The following is a 23,093-nucleotide window of genomic DNA, read 5'->3' as shown; positions in this document are numbered from 1 at the left end:
GCTGTGAGTAGTGAATGTTTGTGTCTCGTTTGGCTTGGCTCCCCCTGTGTCTGTTTTCAGTTTTTGATTGTACATACTACCAGACAGAAATGCAAGCAAGCAACCCACAATATGTTTTTAAAAGAGACACATGAACTGTTTTTGTGTTGATAAAAATGTGGTAAAATTCGATAATAATAACTAAAAAATGTTGGTTTTTATAACTATTTGTGGATAATGGTTGAATTTTTTTTTAAAGTGCAGTTTTTTACCCTTTTTTTGTGATTTATTTCTTTTTAAAATAAAATTTCTTTTAATTGTGAAATTAAAATGATAATTTTTCTTGTGATTAAGTGAAATTTTTAGTGCAATTTTATTAAAATTTTGGATTTTTTAAAAAATTTATGGTAAGATTTCTAATTTTGTTAATTTTTGTAAAATAATTTCGAAGGATAATAAGACCCAATTTAATGCTTCGATTTTTTTAAATAGCATATTTAATCTCTTTTCCGGTAATTTCCATATTAAGGTTCTTTGAAATTGAATTTTAAGAATATTCGTTCTTGATCAATAATCTAAGAATCATTGTATACAAACCATAACATATCCTTAGGGTATTTATAATTTTACAGTTATATTCCACTTAATTGCATTTTAAATTGTACCAGACCAATTTAGCAAAATGAAATTTATAAAGTGTTTTGAGGAAATGTTATAGAACAAAAAAAAAGAAATATTTTTAAATTTTAAGTCAGCAAAAATTTGTTTAGATTAATTTTTATTTTATATTTTTGCTGAATTTAATTTATCAAAAATAATAATTACGGTTATTGGGTCGCCGTGAACTTAAATTTTGAAAATGGGAGAAATATAACTTTGGAAGTGGCTATCCGCACAATACCGTCTACGGTCTAGACCGTCCACGGTATACCGTATACGGTCTATTTAGACGCGGTATGAAATTATTTTTGCCCTTTTATACCGTGGGGCCATTATACCGTGCACGGTATAATTTTTCACGGTATACTCTTTATGCCGTCGAGTCCTTATACCGTGTGCGGTATAGTCTCGTCCACGGTATACATAATATAGATTGGAAGGCTTATTTGAAGCAAATGAAATATACCGTGTGCGGTATAGTCTCGTCCACGGTATACATTATACAGATGGGAAAGCGTATTCTACAGAAATGTAACATACCGTGTGCGGTATACTCTCGTCGGTGTACTCACGGTACTCACGGCTTGAAAATCTCTGTATAAACGCATACCGTGTGTTATAGCTTACCGTGTGAGGTATAGAACCATTCACGGCTTAATAATCCCAATATAAACGCATACCGTGTGTTATAGCTTACCGTGTGCGGTTAAAAACCTCGCACGGGTTGAAAATTCCGCACACGGTATACCGTACACGGTATACCGCACACGGTTTGAAAATCTAGCTTACCGTGTGCGGTTAAAAGCCTCGCACGGCAAAAAATCTCTGTAGAATGCGCTTTCCCATCTGTATTGTGTATACCGTGGACGAGAGTATACCGCACACGGTATGTTACATTTCTGTAGAATACGCTTTCCCATCTGTATAATGTATACCGTCGACGAGACTATACCGCACACGATATATTTCATTTGCTTCAAATAAGCCTTCCAATTTATATTATGTATACCGTGGACGAGACTATACCGCACACGGTATAAGGGCTCGACGACATAAAGAGTATACCGTGAAAAAGTATACCGTGCACGGTATAAGTTCCCCACGGTATAAAAGGGCAAAAATAATTTCATACCGCGTCTAAATAGACCGTATACGGTATACCGTGGACGGTCTAGACCGTAGACGGTATTGTGCGGATAGCCACTTTCTATAACTTTTCATGGCACAAACAACGACATGGTTGGAAATAAACTTATAGTACCTTTTTCCCCTATTTTTTTTCGGGGGAAAATTAATTTGATTTTTCATTTAGTTGTTATGTTTGAGATATGAATGAGAAAAATGGTGGAAGCGCTTAGAAATATGGATTTTATTACCTACAATATTTTAAAAATTATTATTTCCCAGCGCTTCCATAAAGGTCCATCAAAAAAAAGGTGTGCGATTTAAAAATTTCCATCCTACAGGATTTTTTCGAATCTTTCTGAATCCATAAAATAAATACATTCCTTGCTATTTGCGTAGGAATTTCAGGTATGATTCAAATACGGACGCGCTTCGAAGGATAAAAGGATTTTCTTTTCTGTATTACAATATTTTAAAACGTAATAATTCTGCGCTTCCATGATAAAATGTTTTGCTGTTTAACGTTCAAGTTTTTTTTTTTAATTTTGACAATTTCCATGTTTTTTGCAAAAAATTATTCGAATTTTTTCAATTTTTTTCATTTAAAATTTAGAAATACCCATTTAATAAAAATAGAATTATTGTTTCGGTAATTTTCCCGATATGTACTTATTAAGTATTATCCTGAAATCGTTATCTGAAATATGTTATATTTGTTATTGATAACTGCAAAAATTTCTGAAAACATTCCAAAAATATTAGCCCATAAAATGAAATATATAATTATGTATTTTTCCGCTAGTAATTAAAAAAAAAATATGAGAAAGTAAATTTCCAAAAGAAATAAATATAATAATAAGTAGCCAATTTTTATTTTTTGGATTATTACAAAAATTAAATTAATTATTACCTTATTTATAAGAGTAAATAATTGGTCCAGTTTATATGAAAGAGAAGTAATTACGTATTTGTATCATTTTTTTTTATTAAAAATAACTGCTAGCATAATTTCAAAATCTTCATTATTTATAATTATTTAATATACTTTATCAAAAACCTCCATATTTATTATTACTACGAGTCGAAACCATGCCTCTTTTATTTTGTCGACTTGTAAAAATGTCGCCTCGTTAGTGATTCAGATAACATTTGAATATTATATTTTTAACAAGGGAAAACAAATAATTGACTGAGTTAATTGTTGAAATACCATATATAGGCAGTGTTGATAACTCTGTCACATTACTCATACATACAAGTCAAACATATATAACTGATATTCCCATATAATACATACTATACAATTTGCGCATAATTTGCGTTCTCACAGGTAAACAGTGATGTTTACGAAAAAATGTTTCAAACAAAAATTGTTTAATTTTTTATAAGAAACATTTTTTACATTTAAACTTTTGTTCTATCTCTAACGGTTTACAAAATGAGTCCTACGGACCCAAGACTCAATTGGCCTATGTTGCTCATTTACGAACTCGACCTCACTTTACCCTTTCCAAGCAGGCTGTAAAAATTTCAGCTTGATACCTTTTTTCGTTTTTGAGCTATTGAGTTGATAGACAGACGGACGGGTGGACAGACAAACGGAAATGAACTAATTAGATGATTCTATGAACATCTATATCAAATTTTATTATACTCTAATTCATCTTTCTGGAATATTTGTCATAGATTCTCAGTTTTTTCGTTGAATTAAATTATCTATAAGATTTTTAATAAAATTATGTATTGTATATATAGAGGTCGCATGAGTATTTATTTCATAACATGGCTTTAATTTTTCGGTAATATTAAAATCTTGTTATTAATTTATTTAACTGTGAAAAAAAAATCAGGTTACCCAATTTTTATGGCAGTTCAATTTTTATTTTTATTTTTTTGATGAAATTAATTCATCTCAAGTAAGTACATTATTTACTTAAGTTACTTCACATTTTTTCCCAAATTATTTAATTTAATATTTGCTATGCATAATTTATGCAATTGTGCAATAATTTTTTTATTAGTGCATTTTTTGCACATCTTGAGTAGTGCAAATCTTATTTTAATCGAAAACCAAAACATTATATTAATCGATATCTTTTTAATTTGGCACATGCTTCTTATTTCAAATTTTTCTTTGTCAAAAACACTGATATATTTTGTATTCATCTTTGGAATATAAGGAAAATCCTGTTTATTTGACGACTAGATGTGTAAATACTTCTCAGAAAACTTCCAAAACTCTCTCTCTGCGAAAGATATCATAGAAAATACTCGTAAAATGAACCGGATTTTTGGGCCAAAATATCCCTATATATTCCGATTTTCATCAAATTTTGGAACAACAAGTTGTTGCAGATTTTTTCAATTTTACCCCTGACGAAAGTTGCAAAAAAAGAGACAAAAGGTTCTTGTCTCCAATTTCGATAAAACTCGGATGATATAAGGTAATTGTGACACAAAAAATTCAAAATTCTGGTTTTTCCAAATTCAGAGACAAAAGTTTTTTTTTTATTTATGTACCTGCTAATGACGTTAAACTACAGTACGAAATATGCATTTCTAAGAAATCAGGTAAAAATATGATAAATTATACTGAAAAATTAAGAATCATAAAAGATTTTTGAAAATTGATTAATTAAAATTTACAATTTTTTAAATCTTATACGAATTTTAATACGCCCATAATCTTTAATGACAGAGATATCTTTTAATATTATTCATTTTGGAAAAATTTTAATTAAATTTTGAACTAATTTCATAAGACCGAGCATATCATATTCGTGCATGAGTTTCCGAAAACATTTCCCGATTAGTAATTGAAATTTGATCAATGTTAAAGAACTTTTTACGAAACACAGAGAAGAATTTCATGTTTCAAAAAAAATTTGAATTTTTTTAAAATGACCAAAATTTATTTGAAATAAGAAAAAAATTTTATTTGTGTAATCAGACCTAGCTTTTTAAAAACAAATTGAACGACTGATATAATCATAATTTTTAAACGATAATTCTTTACTACTATGTCAAATTCTTTTTATAAGATAAAAGCTATTCTTTTTCAGAATTTGCTTATAAAGTAAGAATGTCTATGATAAGTAATTTCTTTGTAAATCAGATCTCATTGAATTACTTATAGTCTAAGATCCGGCGTAAGAAAAATATACCCTCATATATTAAATGACGAAAATCGCATTGAATAATATAAACCATTTAGGAATGTAATATCTGGCATGAATATTAATTAATTAATTAAATAAATTATTTATAATTTTGTTCTTTTGCATGTTAATAAAATTAATAGCGCTGTTTGTTTCTGCTTTGGGTATCTGCAGCATTACTTAGCTGCTTAAACTTTGCTGCAGGAAACTGTAGCTGTAAAAAACATCGCTATCTGCTATAATATTTCCCATAAAAATGTAAAACTAGACTTGATACCATGATAAAATTTTTAAGTGAAATTAAAATTGATTAAAAACGAAGAGGTAAAAGCAATCAAAGATTGCATTCAAAGGTTTCCCATCTCCTTTTAGCAAAACAAAGATTTATGTGTAATCTCTATGGTGATACCCACGTATGATGTCACTAGTGGGTATACTTCCTCTTTGTTTAATTGGGACTTATATTCATATCTTTTATACTAGTTATGATTTTTAAAAACCAACTTCACTTTTTTGCACGTCCAGAGAGAATTAATCTGAATTGATAAAAAAGATCATTTGCTATAGACAGGCATGGGCGAGTTATTTTAAGTCGAAGTTACCACATTGTTATAACTTTATTGTGTGCCATAAAGTTTATTGTGTGTCTCTTTTTCCAAGTCCGCAAAGCTCATACAGGAGGAAGCGAGACGGGTATATCTCAGTTTCTCTAATAGTAATGAGATAGGTAGAAAAAAAATGTTGTCTCTCTGTCTTACTCGTATGCTAGTTAAAAAAGTCTGAGTGGCTTCTCTATTCCACGTTGTCTGCTATAAGACAGTTGGGGGATTTTTTCCAGTTACATATCCCTAAAAATAAACGTATATCTGTCTGCCTGCATTTGTAATTGACATCCGCTCTTTTATTTTAAATAAGAAAAAAAACTTAATAAAATATAAAAGTTAACTTTTATTATATATTTTTGAACACAATCTCACGTCTTCTCCAACCAGTAATTCCATCACACATTTCTAAAAGAATAAAGAAAAAAAAAATAAAACATTGTACATCATCTTCTTCTTAACCTCTCCAGTCTTCATCTCTTTCTAAGATTATTCTACTAACGTGCTAGAAATAAAATATATAATAATAACATTTATTATTATATTATGTAATAAATGTAATTACTTTTAAATCGAAAAGGTAGAAAATATTAAGTGAAAATTGATGTACCTTTTTAGAACAACTAAATGTTACAACGACGTATACAGTTAGTTGTTATATTATGGATCTTAAACTGGATAAGAAAGTATAAGGTGTCATAAAAATTATTTGGTTTTAGTACAGTAAAACCGTTCAATTCGTTATAATGTGTCCGAGTGTCCGACCGAAGCTTAGTCTTCGACCACCTTCGACCAAAATAACCCCTTCGGTCAAACATTCGGCTTCGGCCTGAATTCAGACCGAAGCCGAAGCATTGGCCGAAGGTTCCTAGCAAACGTCGGAATTGAACGAACTGTTCTAAATGTTATTGTTTTGAAATAAATTTCAAGGTAATTTTCTTAATCATCTTTAGATTGACTTCTGGATCAACTTCTAGAGATCATAATCTCTAGATCAACTTCTGGAGATCAACTTTAATAAAAGTTTTAAAATCATGTTTTTAATCCTTCGGCATCGGCTCGGCTTCGGCTTCGGCCGAAGGTTGTGGCAATTGCCGATTAACCGGCTTCGGCCAAAAATCGACCTTTGGTCGGACACTAGTTATCATAGACCGGTGGGACACCACTGTTTTGTTTTTTTTAAATAATGAATGCATACTTGAAACTTTGTGAGTGGCTTCCTTTTGACGAGTCTGCCAAATAATTTTTTTAAATCGGAACGTAACCACGTTGCGCCGATAGAGGAAGAATCTAAGACTCCAACCTGGCAATATATATACCCTCTTTCAAAAGTTATGGTCATTTAGCTATTACTCGATGATTGTAAGCAAAATTTGTTTTAGACTAATCTGTCCAAGGCAAAAACGATGCCTCCGGCTAAATGAAAGGAATTGCCGACAAGAATGTAAATAACATTTGTAAATCGAATGAGAATGCATTTTTATGGTAAGAACTAGCTTGATAAAAGCCGGCTTCACTGGGCTTAAAAGTAAAAACCACCGCTTTTTAGCCTCCACCTTTCTTGATCTCACTTATTCCTTTTCCATAATACTCGAAGAAATTGCTTTATACAGCTAAAATATTTGCACAATTTTCAATGTTTTTAAGTGTAAAATAGTCATAATTCATTGAGTATATGAGAAAAGAAAGCCATGAATTGTTGGACATTTATTAATATTATAAATTTTTACAGAAATCTTTAATTTATGGTTTAAAATGATTATCATAAATGGAGCAGTAAAATATCAGAATAATATCAATATATCTTTATAAATTATAGCTCATGTGTTATTCTGATGTGTTATTCTGCTGCACAGTTTCATTGAAATCCATTCGGTAGTTTTTGCGTGAAAGCGTAACAAACAAACAAACAAACATCCTTACTTTCACATTTATAATATATAGGGATAGGGAAGGAATGACTTGACTGAATGCTTTAACAAATCCATGTATGATTCATCCATGTATGAGTGACTCATAGAAATAATTTCTTTTTACTTTTTAGTACAATGAAAGCTTACCCTTAAAAAAATTTTTTTATAAAAAGTTTTTGGTATTTTTGAAACAGAAAATTCGATGAGACGTATAAACGGGAAATTTCTAAATCCATCTCTGCATCATTTTTGAATCATTCTGTGCATACATGGAATAAGAAACGTTAGATTAAGGCAGGTATTATTATTATTGAGAAAAAAGCAAAGTCAATGAGAGAGTAAAGAAAAATAATAAAAGTGTGCTTTCTTGACTCGATATAATATAAGACTCGATCATCATCATGAACTAAATCCCTCTCTATATATATATTTTTATCACCATCACCCAATCTACCTTCACCTTCTGCAGCATATCAAAACCTCCCCCACCCCTGTTTGTAATATAAAAACTGATAGATATTTACCTCAATCTGATTGATAGTTAGATTATTGACGTCTATACTTATTCGAACAACAAGAAAAAAAAAGGAATTCCGATTCTTATTACAATCGGATTTCATATATAAATAAAAGTCAGTATATTTCCCATATATTTCCCATATTGTTATAGATTGCTTAAATTAGTTAAAATGCCCGTGTGTTATTTTTTACTTTTATTTTGTTATTTTAAAAATAAATCCCTCAAATCATCCTTTTTACCTCCATACAGTATTAGTCGTATCAATGAATGTTTTTCCTCGAAAGTCTTCAGTAGTAGTACAAAAGGGGGACTAAGTGTGGGTAAGGGAATTGAAGGATGTAACGCTGCAGATAACTGGATGGCCGAGCTTTACTCTTTAATTTTTGAATTAAAAAGGCACAAATTTTATCACCAATATAAGAACCATTTAAAATATCTCCACACAAACGCCAATTTGAATGTCTCGGTAATGTAGTTTACTTCGCCACCAATAGATGTCAGGAAGAGTCATATTTTTGCAGTCAATGTTTCATTCTTTCCTGAAAACACGGTTAAAACGACGTTTTCTAAAAATAAAACTAGGCTAGATAGATTTTTCTCCCCAAAAACCGCGTGCATACTAATTTGCATGAAAATCTATGGAACCGTTTCCGAGATAAAGTATAAATTTTTTAATACTTGTTAGGGGGAATTTCTCTGCTTTAATTTAAATTATTTTGTCCAATCAAATTGCATTTTTCATTGACTTGATATTCAATATAAACTAAGTTCGAATTCTGCTGCCAGCAAATAATTTATTTTGTTGTATAAAAAATTGCATTTATTTTATTTGGCAAGTTTCATATTATATTTTTGATAAAAATTTTATATTTTGAAGTTCAGGGTCAGTTTTGATAAAATAGTGCTCGTGTGAACAATTTATGTCAAAATTTTGTTTAATTATGCAATTTTTTACAGCTTTTCCTAAAAATTAATATCAATTTTATTTGTTCTAGTAAAAATTATTTTAATGGCTTGCTTATTTTTTAATGCATTTTATAGACTTTGATAATTTTAATTGGATATATTTCCTGACGTTATGAATAATATTCATTTCATAATTTAAAAATTTTTATTGAATTTCTCTTCAAATTTTTAAGATTCTTTATTTGTTAACACATCCAGAAATCAGAATGGACTCTAGAAATTCGATTTTTCTTTAGCGGAAGTGTGTAATAATAAACTTTGAAATTTTAAACCTATTAGAAAGAATTCAGCTGTTAATTTTCATCGATACTTAATAGTTGTTAAAAAGAACCATGGTCAAACAAAACAGGATTTGAAATGAAAAATGAGTCCTTCAAAAATTTGAAATATCTTGGCTAATATTAGTCTTACATATAAACTATAAGGTACCTACTACCTCTTAAAAATAGGAAAACAACAGTCGTTACTTTTCTTGATAATTATTTAGACGTGATTATTTCTAACTTTTTAAAATGCAAATTAAATTATATAAATTTGTCAAACATTTAGCTTGATTTATTTTTTAAGTTGTAGTTACTCAAAAAAAAAAAAAAACCATAGAGAAATGTGCAAAAGGGAAAAACAAGAAATTTATATTCAAACAAAAAAACAGGAATAAAGATACAAAATAAAGGATAAGTGAAACAAATAAAATAAAATATATATATATCATTCAGGATACAAGTATATAGGGCACTTTTTCAGGAGTGTATTTCAATTATGTATTACACTCTTGACTAAAATGAATATCTGACAGTTCCATTTACGAAATGCAAGTTGCTCCTCAAAGAGAACATCTTAAAAAAGGCCAATCTTAGATGGAGAGAGGAACGTACTTGTGGTATTACAAGACAGATATGGTCTGAGTACAATCGCAAGCGTTCCGAAGATCTTATCCAACCAGGACACTGGTTGGGTGGCAGGCATGCAGAACGCCTGGACCTGGCAATGTATTACGACTACTGCAGGAGCTGTCACAGTGGTGAGGAGGAGGAGACAATAGCTCATCTTCTCTGCCACTACCCAGTTCTTTCCATGAGGAGATGGACTTACTTGAACCAGCTTCTCTTTGACGACCTCTCCGATCTAATCTCCGTCGACGTCAAAGCAATCCTGCTGTTCTTAAGCAGCTCAAAATGGTTCATAAACTAGGGCCCAAGGATGGTCCAACCGTTTTTGGGAATCACAACGGACCCTATGGTCTAAGTGTGTCCCATCCCAGAAAGTCACTCTAACCTAACCTAACCTTGACTAAAATGAGTGGAAGTTTAACTTAAGTACGAGAATAAACAACTATTTATTTTTGTGTTCCTCGCGGTATCCACGTTCATACTTTCTATAAGATAAGATGTTTTTGGAAAAATTGAATTTTTCAATTTTACCTTATACCTTTCTTGAATTAAGATAGAATTTCTAGAACTACCTATTCAATGTAAATAAAGTAAAAAAAAACTAAAAGTGCCCTGTTTACGTCCCACCAAACAAACAATATAGAAATATATATCCATTCATTCATTCAAGAACTCAAATGTTGGATAGAATAAAATACGACATATTCTGATTAATACAAAACCAACCACCTCTTGGAGTATAGGTACTCCCAAGAGGATAATGTTTTGACACTTTTATTAGTGTCTGTCAACTTTTATCTGAAAATGTTTTTCGTTTTATTTTTCATTTCAATCAAATTGTAATCATAATTTCATTTTTAACGAAAAAAAAAGTAAATAAATTGACACTATTTTTGATTTCATTTTTACCTTTTTTTTTTTACATAGAAATTGATTTTTTTTCTTTTAATCATAATTTAGGAAATAATTAAAAAATTTAGTATTTTCTATAAAATTTTTGACACAAAACTGATTTTTGGATAACCTTTTTAATTGATTCTATTTCCCAATTGAATTAATTTTAAAATTTCTATAATTTATCTATATGTAATAAAAATTGACAAAGAAGCAACATGCATGTGTCCAGTACAGATAAACAGTATGGCCATCAATGGAATAAGCAGGGGAACAAAGGACTTCTCCTTTTCTTTAATAAATAGTATGATAATTTATTTTTCATAAAATTCTATGTTTTTCGATAAGAAAATAAAATTACCATGCATAAATCTTTGAGCAGGTTTTCATGCCTGATAAGACACACAGAAAAACTAAATTTTCCAGTAATTGACGATCCAGACGATCAGAAATTAACAAAAAAAACGGAAATTTTTATTTCTAAGAAACAGTTGAGGCTTAAATATCCATATGGTTTGTACACGATAATTTTACGAATGTAGAGAGAAGTGTACCCTGTACTTAGCATGACTGGCACACCCAAGTAAAACTAAACACAAAATGTATTTAGTAAAATAGTTTCTTTGCCAACTAAAGTAATTTAAACAATATTTATTATGCATTTGGGAAATTTATTAACCATAACTTATAGCTTTGCTCTTTTGAAAAATGTGAGTAATTTATTAGAAAATTTATTGCAATTTTACACTGCATAAAGCTGCATGCATAAGTCCGAAAAATGGACCGAGATTATAATTTGAACTTTCGAACCGGTTTGAAATTTAAGATTCTTACAATTGGTGCGAGTGGCGTACAAATCAGACTTGTAGAAAATTGTCTTAAACTATAAACTCGTGGACAAATTAAAAATATACTTTTTTACTTGAATTATTTTTACATTTTCGTTGTGAAGAAAATTTGTTATCTCTCATAAGACAGAAAAACGTAATATTTTAAAACGATACATAGGAATGATTTTGCTAACTGGTCTAAGTCTATTTAGTATCAGCAATTCACTCGTGCGAAGCCGGGGCGGCTCGCTAGTATTATAATAAAAATAAAAACATGTGGGTATAACAAAAATATAATTGTTTTGAGCTAAACTTTGAATAATGCACGTGGATTAATTAATTAAAACATTTTTTTTTTTTTATACAATACAAAATTTTTCTTGCAAACTCGTGTAAGTACATTACCTAGAACTATAATTAAAAAAGATAATCAAAACAATTTATTATCAATATTTTTTTATTAGCAAAACAATTAATCAATTTATATAGTTTTGTGATAAAATTCTTTAAAAATATTGACGTTTTTAATAAAGTACGACCCCTTAATCAGATTTTAGTAAAATTTTATGATAGGTTTAGAATTTATTTTTAAAACAAGTGAAAACAAACAATTGACTGAGTTAACTGTTGAAATACAATGTATAGACAGTGTTGATTATGCAATCGTTGATTTTTTTACGTCATGTAAGTAAAGAAAGATAACCATTCTTACACACAAAGTACTAAGAAGATCATTCTTCTCGCTTACTCAGTGCGCCCTCACGTTTACGAAAAAAGTTTCAAACAAAAGTTCTTTATTTGTTTATAAGGAATATTTTTTATATTTAAAATTTTAAACTTTTGTTCTATCTCTTACGGTTTACAAGATGAGTCCTACGGACTCAAGACCTAATTGATTTATGATGTTCATTTACGGCCTCAGACTCACTTTTTACGTCCTGTAACGCTATAAAAATTTCAGCATGATGTCTCTTTTCGTTTTTGAGTTATCGTGTCCACAGACAGACAGATAAACGTAAATGGACTCTAAGTGATTTTATGAACACCTTTACCAAAATTTTGTTCGTAGCATTAATATGTGTTACAAACTTGGGACTAAACTTAGTATACCTTGGTATTTTTCATATATGCATAGTATAAAAAGTTCCAGTTTTGGAACTTGATAAGAATCATTCTTTAGATATACATCCTGACGTTACATCCTTCAAGAAATCAGATCACTAATACAGATTAAATGCTACCTCTTTACATCAGAATTAAAGAGGTCGCACTGTAATAAGTTCAATAAAACTTTAATATTCATTATTTTCCAAACATACGCAATGTTTTTGATAAGAAAACAGTAAAAGTTTTAATTTACCATTTTATTGTTATTATTATTTTAGCAAACTTAAAATTTAAGTAATTTTTGTAAATTAATCGATTATTTTGAGAAGGTACACTCTTTTCAGTTTAACAAGTAGACGAGTTTTATTTTTACACAATAAAATGAAATAATAATTTTGAAAATAAAATTACCTTTGTAACGGATATGCAATTAAAGTCAATAAAATTATTTACTAAATTAATACGGTAATGCTTTGCTAATTTATTTTGTCAAATAAAAAAGAGAGCTTTGAAATGGATATTTTTTAAATAAATAAAATTAATCTTAAACACTTATGAATATAAAACTGGTTCGATATTTAATTTTTGTCGTGGAAATTCACCTTCAAAGTGATACAATTTTATTTTTTTTGCTTCAAGGTTGATTAATAATAATTTACTTATAAAATCATATTAATTATGAATTAAAAATCAAAACATCACATTAATAATTTATTTTAAATTTATAATAAGATTTATGTACCTGCAAATACCTTGAGAGAAACTTTTTGTAGTACCTCATTACGAAGGCAAATTAACCCATACAGCATTTAACGTACAGACTTGTCTCTGTCCCAGAAAAAACCAGTCAAAATGAATCGAAGATCATAGTGACTTCAAGCTTCCTATTTACTCCTAATTAAACCAAATATAAGTTCATTTTTTCTCATCTAGGCTAATTTAAACCACAGTAACATCGAAAACAATGCCACTGTCGAAAATACGTTCCAAATGGTTCTCGAAATATTATCTTCAACTTTCAAATAAAAGCAATTGACAATGGCATATCTTGAAACAGCAAAATACGATCAAATGAATTAATTTTTTCGTTATATTTGGTTTGAAATTAAAGACAATAAATTTTTCACATAAAAAAATCGTAAAATTTCGATGAAAACTTTTATCTCTAACAAGAAATTTTATCTTTAAATAACAATTTCATTTGAATCTTGAACCTGACAAAAACGATGTCAATGACTAAAGTGCGTTCTGAATTATGATACTCGAGATATTCTAAGAGTTTCAAACTTTTCGTAATTTGATTGATTTATTCCACAACTTTACAGACTTTCCTACTTCGCATAAAAAAATGAACCAATTACATGACTGTGGAAATTCCTGTGATTTACTTTCGCTTATAAAATGTACATAAAAAAAAACTAGAATCGAATAAATTAAATAAAAATGTATATACATTTTTCATTATGAAAATAAATCTAATTGTTACATAAACGGAAATAATCGATTTGCAAAAAAATAATAAAACTAATAATTGTAATTTGTAAAAAATGTAAAAAATGATTTATTAACTCCTATTTTATTACTACGTAATACATTACCGAGAATCCAAAAATTGTTTATCATACACTCAAAAATAGTTATTAAACTAAGTGTTTTAATCATCACAAAAAAGTGTGTGCCATGCGTACTCCACATATAGTCCTCTATACAGAACGAAAGTTGGCTGTTGGATTATAAGTTCAAAATATTTTTGTATTCCTATCAAAAATTTGGAAACGGGTGTTTTTTGACATTAATATTTAAATATGAGTTTGGTCATGTTGCCGTCGTGGTTGAAGCATAGGGAGCGCAATCGCGATGTCCAATTTCCACACACTTTTCGCAGCAATTATGGTCGTATTTCGTGAATAACTCGCCGACTGTTATTCCAATAATTCTTTGGTTTATCGGCGTAGACAAGTAACTTTACATATGCCACAAAGAAAAGGGAGTGATCTTTGAGACCAGTTAAGAGGTTCATTACGTGAAATTTTAACTATTATTCCAAAATTGATATGTATCCAACTCGAAGACAAATTTATTTCTCTGATTTTTGCCATTTTCTTAAGGGAAGGAATATCACACACAAAATTTTGCTTCGAAACTTGATGAATCAGAATATAAGGGGCGGTTTTGACCCTAGAAAAATCCAATTCATATAATAAACAGGTAGTTTTCACGTTTTTCTAAAAATTCTGTAAGAAAATTCTACATCGATTTTAGAGATATATCGAAAATTATTAATTTTATCGCCAAATAAATTGGATGTTTATGATTTTTATACCCTGTATATATGAAATATGTGTCATTATACCCTGTATATATGAAATGTATATCAAGGTATACTAAATTTAGTCCCAAGTTTGTAATGCTTACAAATATGGATCCTACTAACAAAATTTTGTATAGGTGTTTATGAAATAACTTCATTAGTCCATTTCCGCCTGTCTGTCTGTCGTCTGTCAGTCTGTCATCCCGAATACTCAAAAACGAAAAGAGATATCAAGCTGAAATAGCGTCCCTAGGACGTAAAAAGTGAGTCGAGTTCGTAAATTAGTATCATAGGTCAATTGGGTCTTGGGTCCGTAGGATCCATATTACCCCAAATAGTCCATAGAAGAAAACCTGGATATTCTCGAAAATGACGTAGACCCAAACTTGAGGTCAAAAATTTTGGAGATCATCATACCGTCTAGTTTTTTTTTTTTTTTTTAATTCTTGCAAATTGTTTCACTTATATATGAATGCTAACAAAAACGTTTTAGGTGAGATCTACCAACTTTTGTATACAGAGGTAAATATATTTTTGTCTAAAAAATAATTGATTAAATTTGATTAAAAAAACAGAAATATTGTGAAGGTCAAACATAGAAAAATTGTTAATAGGTAATTATCTTTTGACTTTGTGTGACTTGAATTCAGTATATAATCAACTTTAATAATTAGAATTTTGTACTTTTTTGTTCGTTTCAAGACTGAAACTAATAATTTTTTTATTATTTATTTATCTATGAATTAAATTACTAATATTAATTTTAAATAATATTAACTTGTACCATTGTCTGTCCATGATTTTTTTGTTTGTTTATAATTTATCTTTTTGAAATATAATAATTTTTATTAAATTATTTCTGTATAAAAAAAATACTACGTCATGTCAGAAATTTATGTACAAAAAAAAACATTAAAAGTATAATTACAAACAGAGTTAATTGTTTAAAAACATCCTGTTAATGTAGCTAAAATATTTTCAAAAGGTCGAAGATTATATTTATGATTAATGTTTGTTTACTAAATTTTGTATACTAATTTAAACGTCAAATCATTTCGATTATTATTGATGTTTTTGATGATACAATAGCGTAAATGACGTAAACTATAAAAACAAAAAGCTTATAATAATGGAAAAAATATAACAGACATATCAGGAGTCGAATCCGAGTCTCTTGAATGAATTCCAAGCGCCTGCCTTATCTTTATATATTATTTCTCAAAGGTGCTTTTTGTTGAATATTTTTGATATTCCTTAAGGTATTTAGATACCGTAAAAATGAAAATAATATCAGAAATTTGAAATTTTATTTATCAATTAATCACCCTTTTATACTTTTGTGAAAAAGCCATTTCGATTATTTGTATGGTTTATGAAGATATAGATATATGGATACAATCACCGCTTACAGGTATTAATTATTAGATGCGAATATTAAAAGTATATTGTTCTCAAATCTAAATATAATTCCGGAACAACTGAACTTTTGATCATTCAAGAGTGCAATCTACCTCAATCCAATTATCGTTACGTGAATATAATAATAACATAGCATTTCTTAATCTTCGATTTCAAGTTATCTTTCAATAAGTACTTAAAATGATTTTGATAAAATTCTACTTTTAACTTTTATCAAATACAAACCTTATTATTAATAAATGAATGAGTGTATTAGTGTAAACAAATGTTATTATTTTATCCATACTTAAAACAATTAAATGTGATGAATAACATGTACTTAATGACATTTTTATGTAAGTTTAATTAATTTATTTGATAAATATTAATAATAAAAATATATATATTGATTAAAACTTTTATTATGTTCCTAATTGAAATTAATATTTATAGCATTTTATAAAACTTGAAAGCACAAACTAGCACATATCAAATATAAAAATATTGATTTAATTGCAAAATATCTTTCGAATATATGTAGAAAAATCCATGGTTACACTCTTAGTGTGTACAGAGTATCTCAAAAAACTAGATGGTGGAGAAATATTGACTGTTTTTCTCGCTTAAGCCTTGTGCGTATCATTGAAGAGGAAGAAAAGCCATGTGACCATTATCTGGAAAATTAAGTTTTACACCATGAGCACCCAAATGATTTTTTCGATACTGGCAGGTGTACATAAGGGCTGAACTTCGATAAAGAGTTGAAATGATGCAGTTAGACGACTTGTCGACTACTATTGAGCCCATGCTTTCCCTTTATTGTACAGAAATATATAGAGTCTAAAAAAAATAATATAAAACTTTTTAGGAATCCACCCTTTTATCCAGACACGACTAATCTGTTTCCGTTGATTATGGGTATTTTAAAACCAGTTAATACAAGGTAGCGCATATAAAATCGTTAATTCCATTTGTGGAATTCGAAGTGATGATTGCCATGCCACACGGCAATTGCTCTCTTTTTTTTTCGCGAATTTTACTTGTTTTTACTCCAGTGTTATCAAAATCTGCTATCAGTGCACTAGAAAATCGTCGAATATGACCTGATATTATCAGTTTATTTCTGCAACTGTTTTAAAGTAGGATAATAATCTTGCTATGGTAACTTTGACCATAAGAAACCTACCATGAGAACCCTGGGTAAATATATAACACTCTGTACAGCATAAATTAATTAATAATTCAATTAACCGATGGGTTTGTCTCCATACATAAACTGTGGTTATAGCGTAGCCAGAAGATAAATTCAGGCATATTATTTTATAATTGCTCTATCAATAATTCAAGCTTTGCAAATATTTTCCATTATATTACTGCAAATTACAATAATATAATTTGATCTCGTAGAAAGTCCAGAATATTTTGTACTTTTTGCGATTTCACAACAAGTCTCCAATATATTGACTGAAATTGCCCGGGAATATCGATCGTCGATGCTTGGATTTTGGTGATATCTTCGAAACTACACGTTTCATTGAAAAAGTAACCCGATTTTTTTATTTTTTGAATCTAAATTGTTCAAGAAAATGACATTTATCCGAAACGTAGATTAAAAAATTTGATGAAACCTACCTTAATCACAATTAAAGAGAAGGAAATGTAATAATCGGGCTAGTTTAATATTAATAAACCTGAATTGATTTTTAGCGACAACATATATAATTCCATAGAGTTTGTGATTAAAGTTCAAAACTTAATTAATAATACATAAGTAATGTCTATTATTTTACATACACTTTGCCCCTTATTCAAAACTCCCCTAAATTGATTATATTACAAAGGTTAAAATTATTTCATTGATGTGTTTACATCAAATGTTGTCTGCTCATTTTTTGTCACCATTATTGACCGATCTGAATAAAATTTGATAACTAAGATGCTTTTCACACATGAATTTCGTATGTATACTCAGTGTCACAAAAATTGCACGAAATACATGTAGTGTTATATGAAAGAAACAATGTTGAGAAGACTAATTTTTAATTCGAAATTTCTTTTTGTTTCAGATAAAAAAATCAAGAATCTTGCATCACCTTTTTCAAACTATACACAAGACCACTCAACAAAATGCGTGGCATACAAACATTCGTAAGTGGACGCTATGCACGGCGTGCAGCGTTCGTAATATTTTTATGGGGTTTATTAATAATAGCAGCATTAAATTTTCGAAGTTACCCATTAGAAGTCGATATACCTCCTTTAACGGGCGTAAACAGTCGACTCTTACTTCAAAAACGTATAATCGATTCAGCTAATGGAATTGCGCTGACATCCACAACGGAAAATATCTTAGATTTAACTCCATTTGTAGATAATTCCCCTGGCATGAGTGAAGATCGTATTCTAGAAGAAGTCGAAAAACGTTTACCCAGTTTACCGATTGTCTATTGGAATAAAAATAAAAACTATGCAATGCGTTTAAATAAAACTTGCGCTCGAATGCCTAGTATTTATGAGCTCGAGTTCAATAATATTTATTGGCAGAGTCTGCAAACTTCGAATGGGAGTTTCCATTTTTATGGTGCGTATTATGATATACGAAAAAATAGTCGAATTGGACCCACAATTCGAATATTAGGAATGATAAATCGTATTGAGCCCACAGTAAAAACTTTCTGTCAAATATGGTTTGAGAATCTAAAAGAACCAGCGATAGTTAAAACATGGGAATACAAATACATCTGGAATAAGAAATGGGGTAATTATAAGCAAGGAATTTATCAACCATATTTAATCGCTTGCCAAATTCCACCAAAATATCAAAACCTCACACCAGCATCAGTATCGGTGGTGGAACAAGCTTGCGATAATGCCACAAATAACCTTCGTGTCATTTATAATAAACCCGAGAATGGTAAGAAAAAGGATTTCGCGGTTTGCGTTAAAGGTTTAGACTTCTTACACGACGATTTATCCGTTCGCTTAGTCGAATGGATTGAAATGTTAAGTATTCTTGGAGCAGACAAAATATTCTTCTACGAATTACAAGTACATCCAAATATTTCAAAGGTTTTAAAACATTACGAACAGCTGGGTAAAGTTCAAGTTACTCCTTTAACTTTACCTGGAGGACAACCGAATATACCAGCATTCCAACATTTGTATTTAACCAAAAAAACAAACCACAAACGTCAGAACGAAATTATTCCCTATAACGATTGCTTATATAAGAACTTGTATACCTACGAGTATATTGTACTTTTGGATATCGATGAAGTAATAATGCCCTTAAATGTGCTAACATGGAGAGAATTAATGGATATTGTAATTCCAAAATCACTCCAAATACGGAATCTTACAAGAGCATCATACAATGTCCGGAATGTATACTTCCTGGATGATTTGCTCCACTCTCATGGCTGGTTTAAGGGAGTTCCAAAATATATGCATATGCTTCAACATGTATACCGAAGTCGACATTTTACGAAACCGAATCAATATGTTAAATGTTTCCATAATCCAGAACGTGTTCTTACACTCCACAATCATTTCCCACTAGCATGTCTAGGATCCGGTTGCACATCATACCCAATCGATACAACCGACGCTCAGCTACAACATTATCGTGCAGATTGTGTGAAAACATTAAAAAAATCCTGTGAACAATTTCGTGAAAATAGTGTAATGGACACAGCAATCTGGCGTTATAAAGAAAAATTAATACCGCGTGCAATGAATACATTAAAACAATTAGGATTTTTCTCTCATTATTATTCCGATATAAATAATAATATTATTAATTATAATACATCAAGTCGAAGATGACAAAATGTTACGTCGTACGATGAAAAATGAAGAAAAACAGAGTTTTTCACTGAAACATTTAATAGTAATAATTACGAAGAAATGGAATTGTGATATAAACTTTAAAATAAATATATATAAATATTCCTAATTAAAAAAACAAAAAGTGAAAACAAAAAAAAAAACTCTTTAATTAATTCTGACTGATGTTTATATAACATTTCTTTCATAGTTTTTTATTTTAGTTAATTTTAAATGTTTATATAAAAAAGAAAAAGATGCATTTAAGATATTAGAGGGTAAACAAATTGTATTAATATAAATCTTAAGGACAAAGAATGTTTTATGTGAAAGGTTATGCATGTGACTGAACTTTAACATTATGTGGGAAGTTAAAAATGTGAAATGTTCATTTTTTTTTTAAAAAAGACATCTCAATTGATCATATATTTTTTTTAAATAAAAGGTTACTTGTTGATATTATGAGTAAATGTCAAATAATTTTAAGGTTATGTTTGAGATTTTTGCAAATAAAAAGTAACAATGAATTAGAAATTACAATTAAATGAGTTTTGATGTCTTGGCAGAAATAACAGAAATAAAAAATTACAAAAATAATAATCTTATTTGGAGTGATTGAAGCTAGCCAACGTCAGAGAAAGAAACCTAGATGTGAAAAGTTAGGTTATGAAAATAGCCTAATAACTTGTTTGACGTCATCAAGAATACTTGGAAATAATAAAGAAAGAATCAGAAACACTAGTTGAACGGAAAATGATATGGAATAGGTAAAAATAAGAATCTGTTTTGGAGTGATCGCCGCTAGATAACATCAGAGAAAGAAACTTCTATGTACAAATTTGCTAGGTTATGAAAATAGCCTAATAACTTGTTTGACGTCATCAAGTATGCTAGAAAATAATAAAGAAAGAAGCAAAAACACTAGCTGAACAAACAAACAGACAAAATATCAGACTAGACAACATCAGAGAAAGAAATCTCGTTTTAGGTTATGAAAATAGCCGACTAACTTGTTTGACGTTATCAAGAATGCTAGGAAATAATAAAGAAAGGAACAGAACAACTAGATGAACAAAAAATATTGGTAAATTTAATGAAAATAAAATTTTACTTGAAATGGAAAAAAAAGTTAGAATAACATGAAGACGTTAACTATAAAAAGTTGAAAAAACTCATAATAATTTCAATCTTAATCTCAAATCAAACAAAAACAAAATAATTCAAACACAATACTCAGAAACAAGAAATAAAATAATCTAACATTAAATTACACCGGAAACAACGTCATTAACCTCTATGATATTGATGTTGTCTTTAAAAAAAAATGTTATTTAAAAAAATAATTTCCTTTTATTTAAAAAAAAAATCGATTGATTGATTTTCGATTTGGATAAAACAACAGTTAGACAATTTTTGTTATAAAAATTGCTCAAATTATATTTGTTAAAAAAATGTGTATTATATTATTATATAATCGTGTTACATAATAATAATAAATGGAGAAAGACTGTTTTTTTTTGTGCTCAAATTAAATTGATAATGCGCTTAAATTGTCGCGATTTGTGTTTCGAGAGAAAAAGAACACAAAAAACTTAGTCAATAAAGAAATAATTTCTTTTTTTTTTTAAGAAAAATGTTCCAAGTTTATTAAAAGAATGATAAAAAAAAGTGCTATTTTAAATTGATAATTTTTATGTTATAAAAAAAAATATTATTAAAAAGAAAGTGCCTAAAAAAAATCTTAGTGAAATGTATATATACATCTATTATCAAAAAACCACCCACATCATTATATTATAAAACTCTTGTTCTCTATTATATACTGATACTATATTATCTATTACATAATATATAATCGATTAGTTAATGGCATATACTTCAAAATGTAAAAGGGAAGTACTCAAATATAGTCCGCCCTCATTTTTGAAATTTGAAACTTCAAAGACAGCTTGGGAAAATCCGGGATAAATTAAACGGTAGGTAGGGGAAGCATTTAACGTTAACTTACTGTGGCAATAATAAACTTTTGGTACAGCCTTTCACATTTGAAGGTATGACACAACTATTCTTAAAATTTAAGGCAATTTAATAAGGAAAAAAAATACTACATATCAAATTGGTGCATTTTACAGAGAATTTTCTACCTGTTAAGAGCAATATTTAAAAAAAATAATAAATCACATAAAATTTAAAGTAAATAAAAATAAAAAAAAAACCTGAATAAATATGTATTGATGGATGAAATTTCACTAATACTGAAAATAGTGGTAGTTTTTGAAACTAACGGTGATTTAGAGCATGTTGAAATTAGATATAACTGTTTCTGGTAGTACCTGATTTTCAAAATTAGAGATAGGTTAGGTTAGATTGTCTGCTCTGGGGTGGGACACTTTTAGACCATAGGATCCGTCGTGATAGCGAAAAAGGGTTGGCTCATTCCCGGCCACTACTCTTTGAACCATTTGGAGCTGTTTAAGAACAACAGGAGTGCTTTGACTAATACGGACCTCTGGTCGGAGAGATCGTCAAAGAAAGGTTGGCTCAAGTGAGTCCACCTCCTCGCGGCAAGAACTGGGCAGTGGCAGAGAAGATGAGAAAAACATCAAATGGAATAATTTTTAGGGGTTTTAATCGTCATGACTGAAATTAAAAGTGTTTGTATCTCGAACTAATGCTTTGCTTAACTTTTAAAAAAGTTGTAAGAAACTAGACATGAATGAGACTAAGACCAAGACTAAAATCCTTGTTTCAGAAATTTAGAGTAACGGACTTACCATTTTTGTCTTACACATTGGTCTCGGTCTTGCAAATCTTTTTTGGTCTTGCATATGTGTAGCTACAACACCAAGTACGCTAGACAGAAGCAGCTAATAAGAGCAGGACCAAGACCTGTGTAAGACCCAGAACATAGTTCA

At 29.3% G+C, this 23,093-nt stretch overlaps 1 protein-coding gene across 1 annotated transcript; it reads left to right on the top strand.

Annotated features, from left to right (window-relative positions):
- Positions 1–349: 349 nt before the first annotated feature.
- LOC123300562 lies at positions 350–20,178 on the top strand. The gene is made up of 2 exons (XM_044883148.1): positions 350–386; positions 18,420–20,178. The coding sequence occupies exon 2, from the start codon at positions 18,481–18,483 to the stop codon at positions 20,176–20,178; it is 1,698 nt and encodes a 565-aa protein (XP_044739083.1). The 5' UTR covers positions 350–386; positions 18,420–18,480.
- Positions 20,179–23,093: the final 2,915 nt, after the last annotated feature.

The sequence above is a fragment of the Chrysoperla carnea genome, chromosome 5, assembly GCF_905475395.1.
Source record: "Chrysoperla carnea chromosome 5, inChrCarn1.1, whole genome shotgun sequence".
Classification (NCBI taxonomy): domain Eukaryota; kingdom Metazoa; phylum Arthropoda; class Insecta; order Neuroptera; family Chrysopidae; genus Chrysoperla; species Chrysoperla carnea.
Note: the sequence above shows the minus strand (reverse complement) of the source record. Positions and strands in the feature narration are given on the sequence as shown.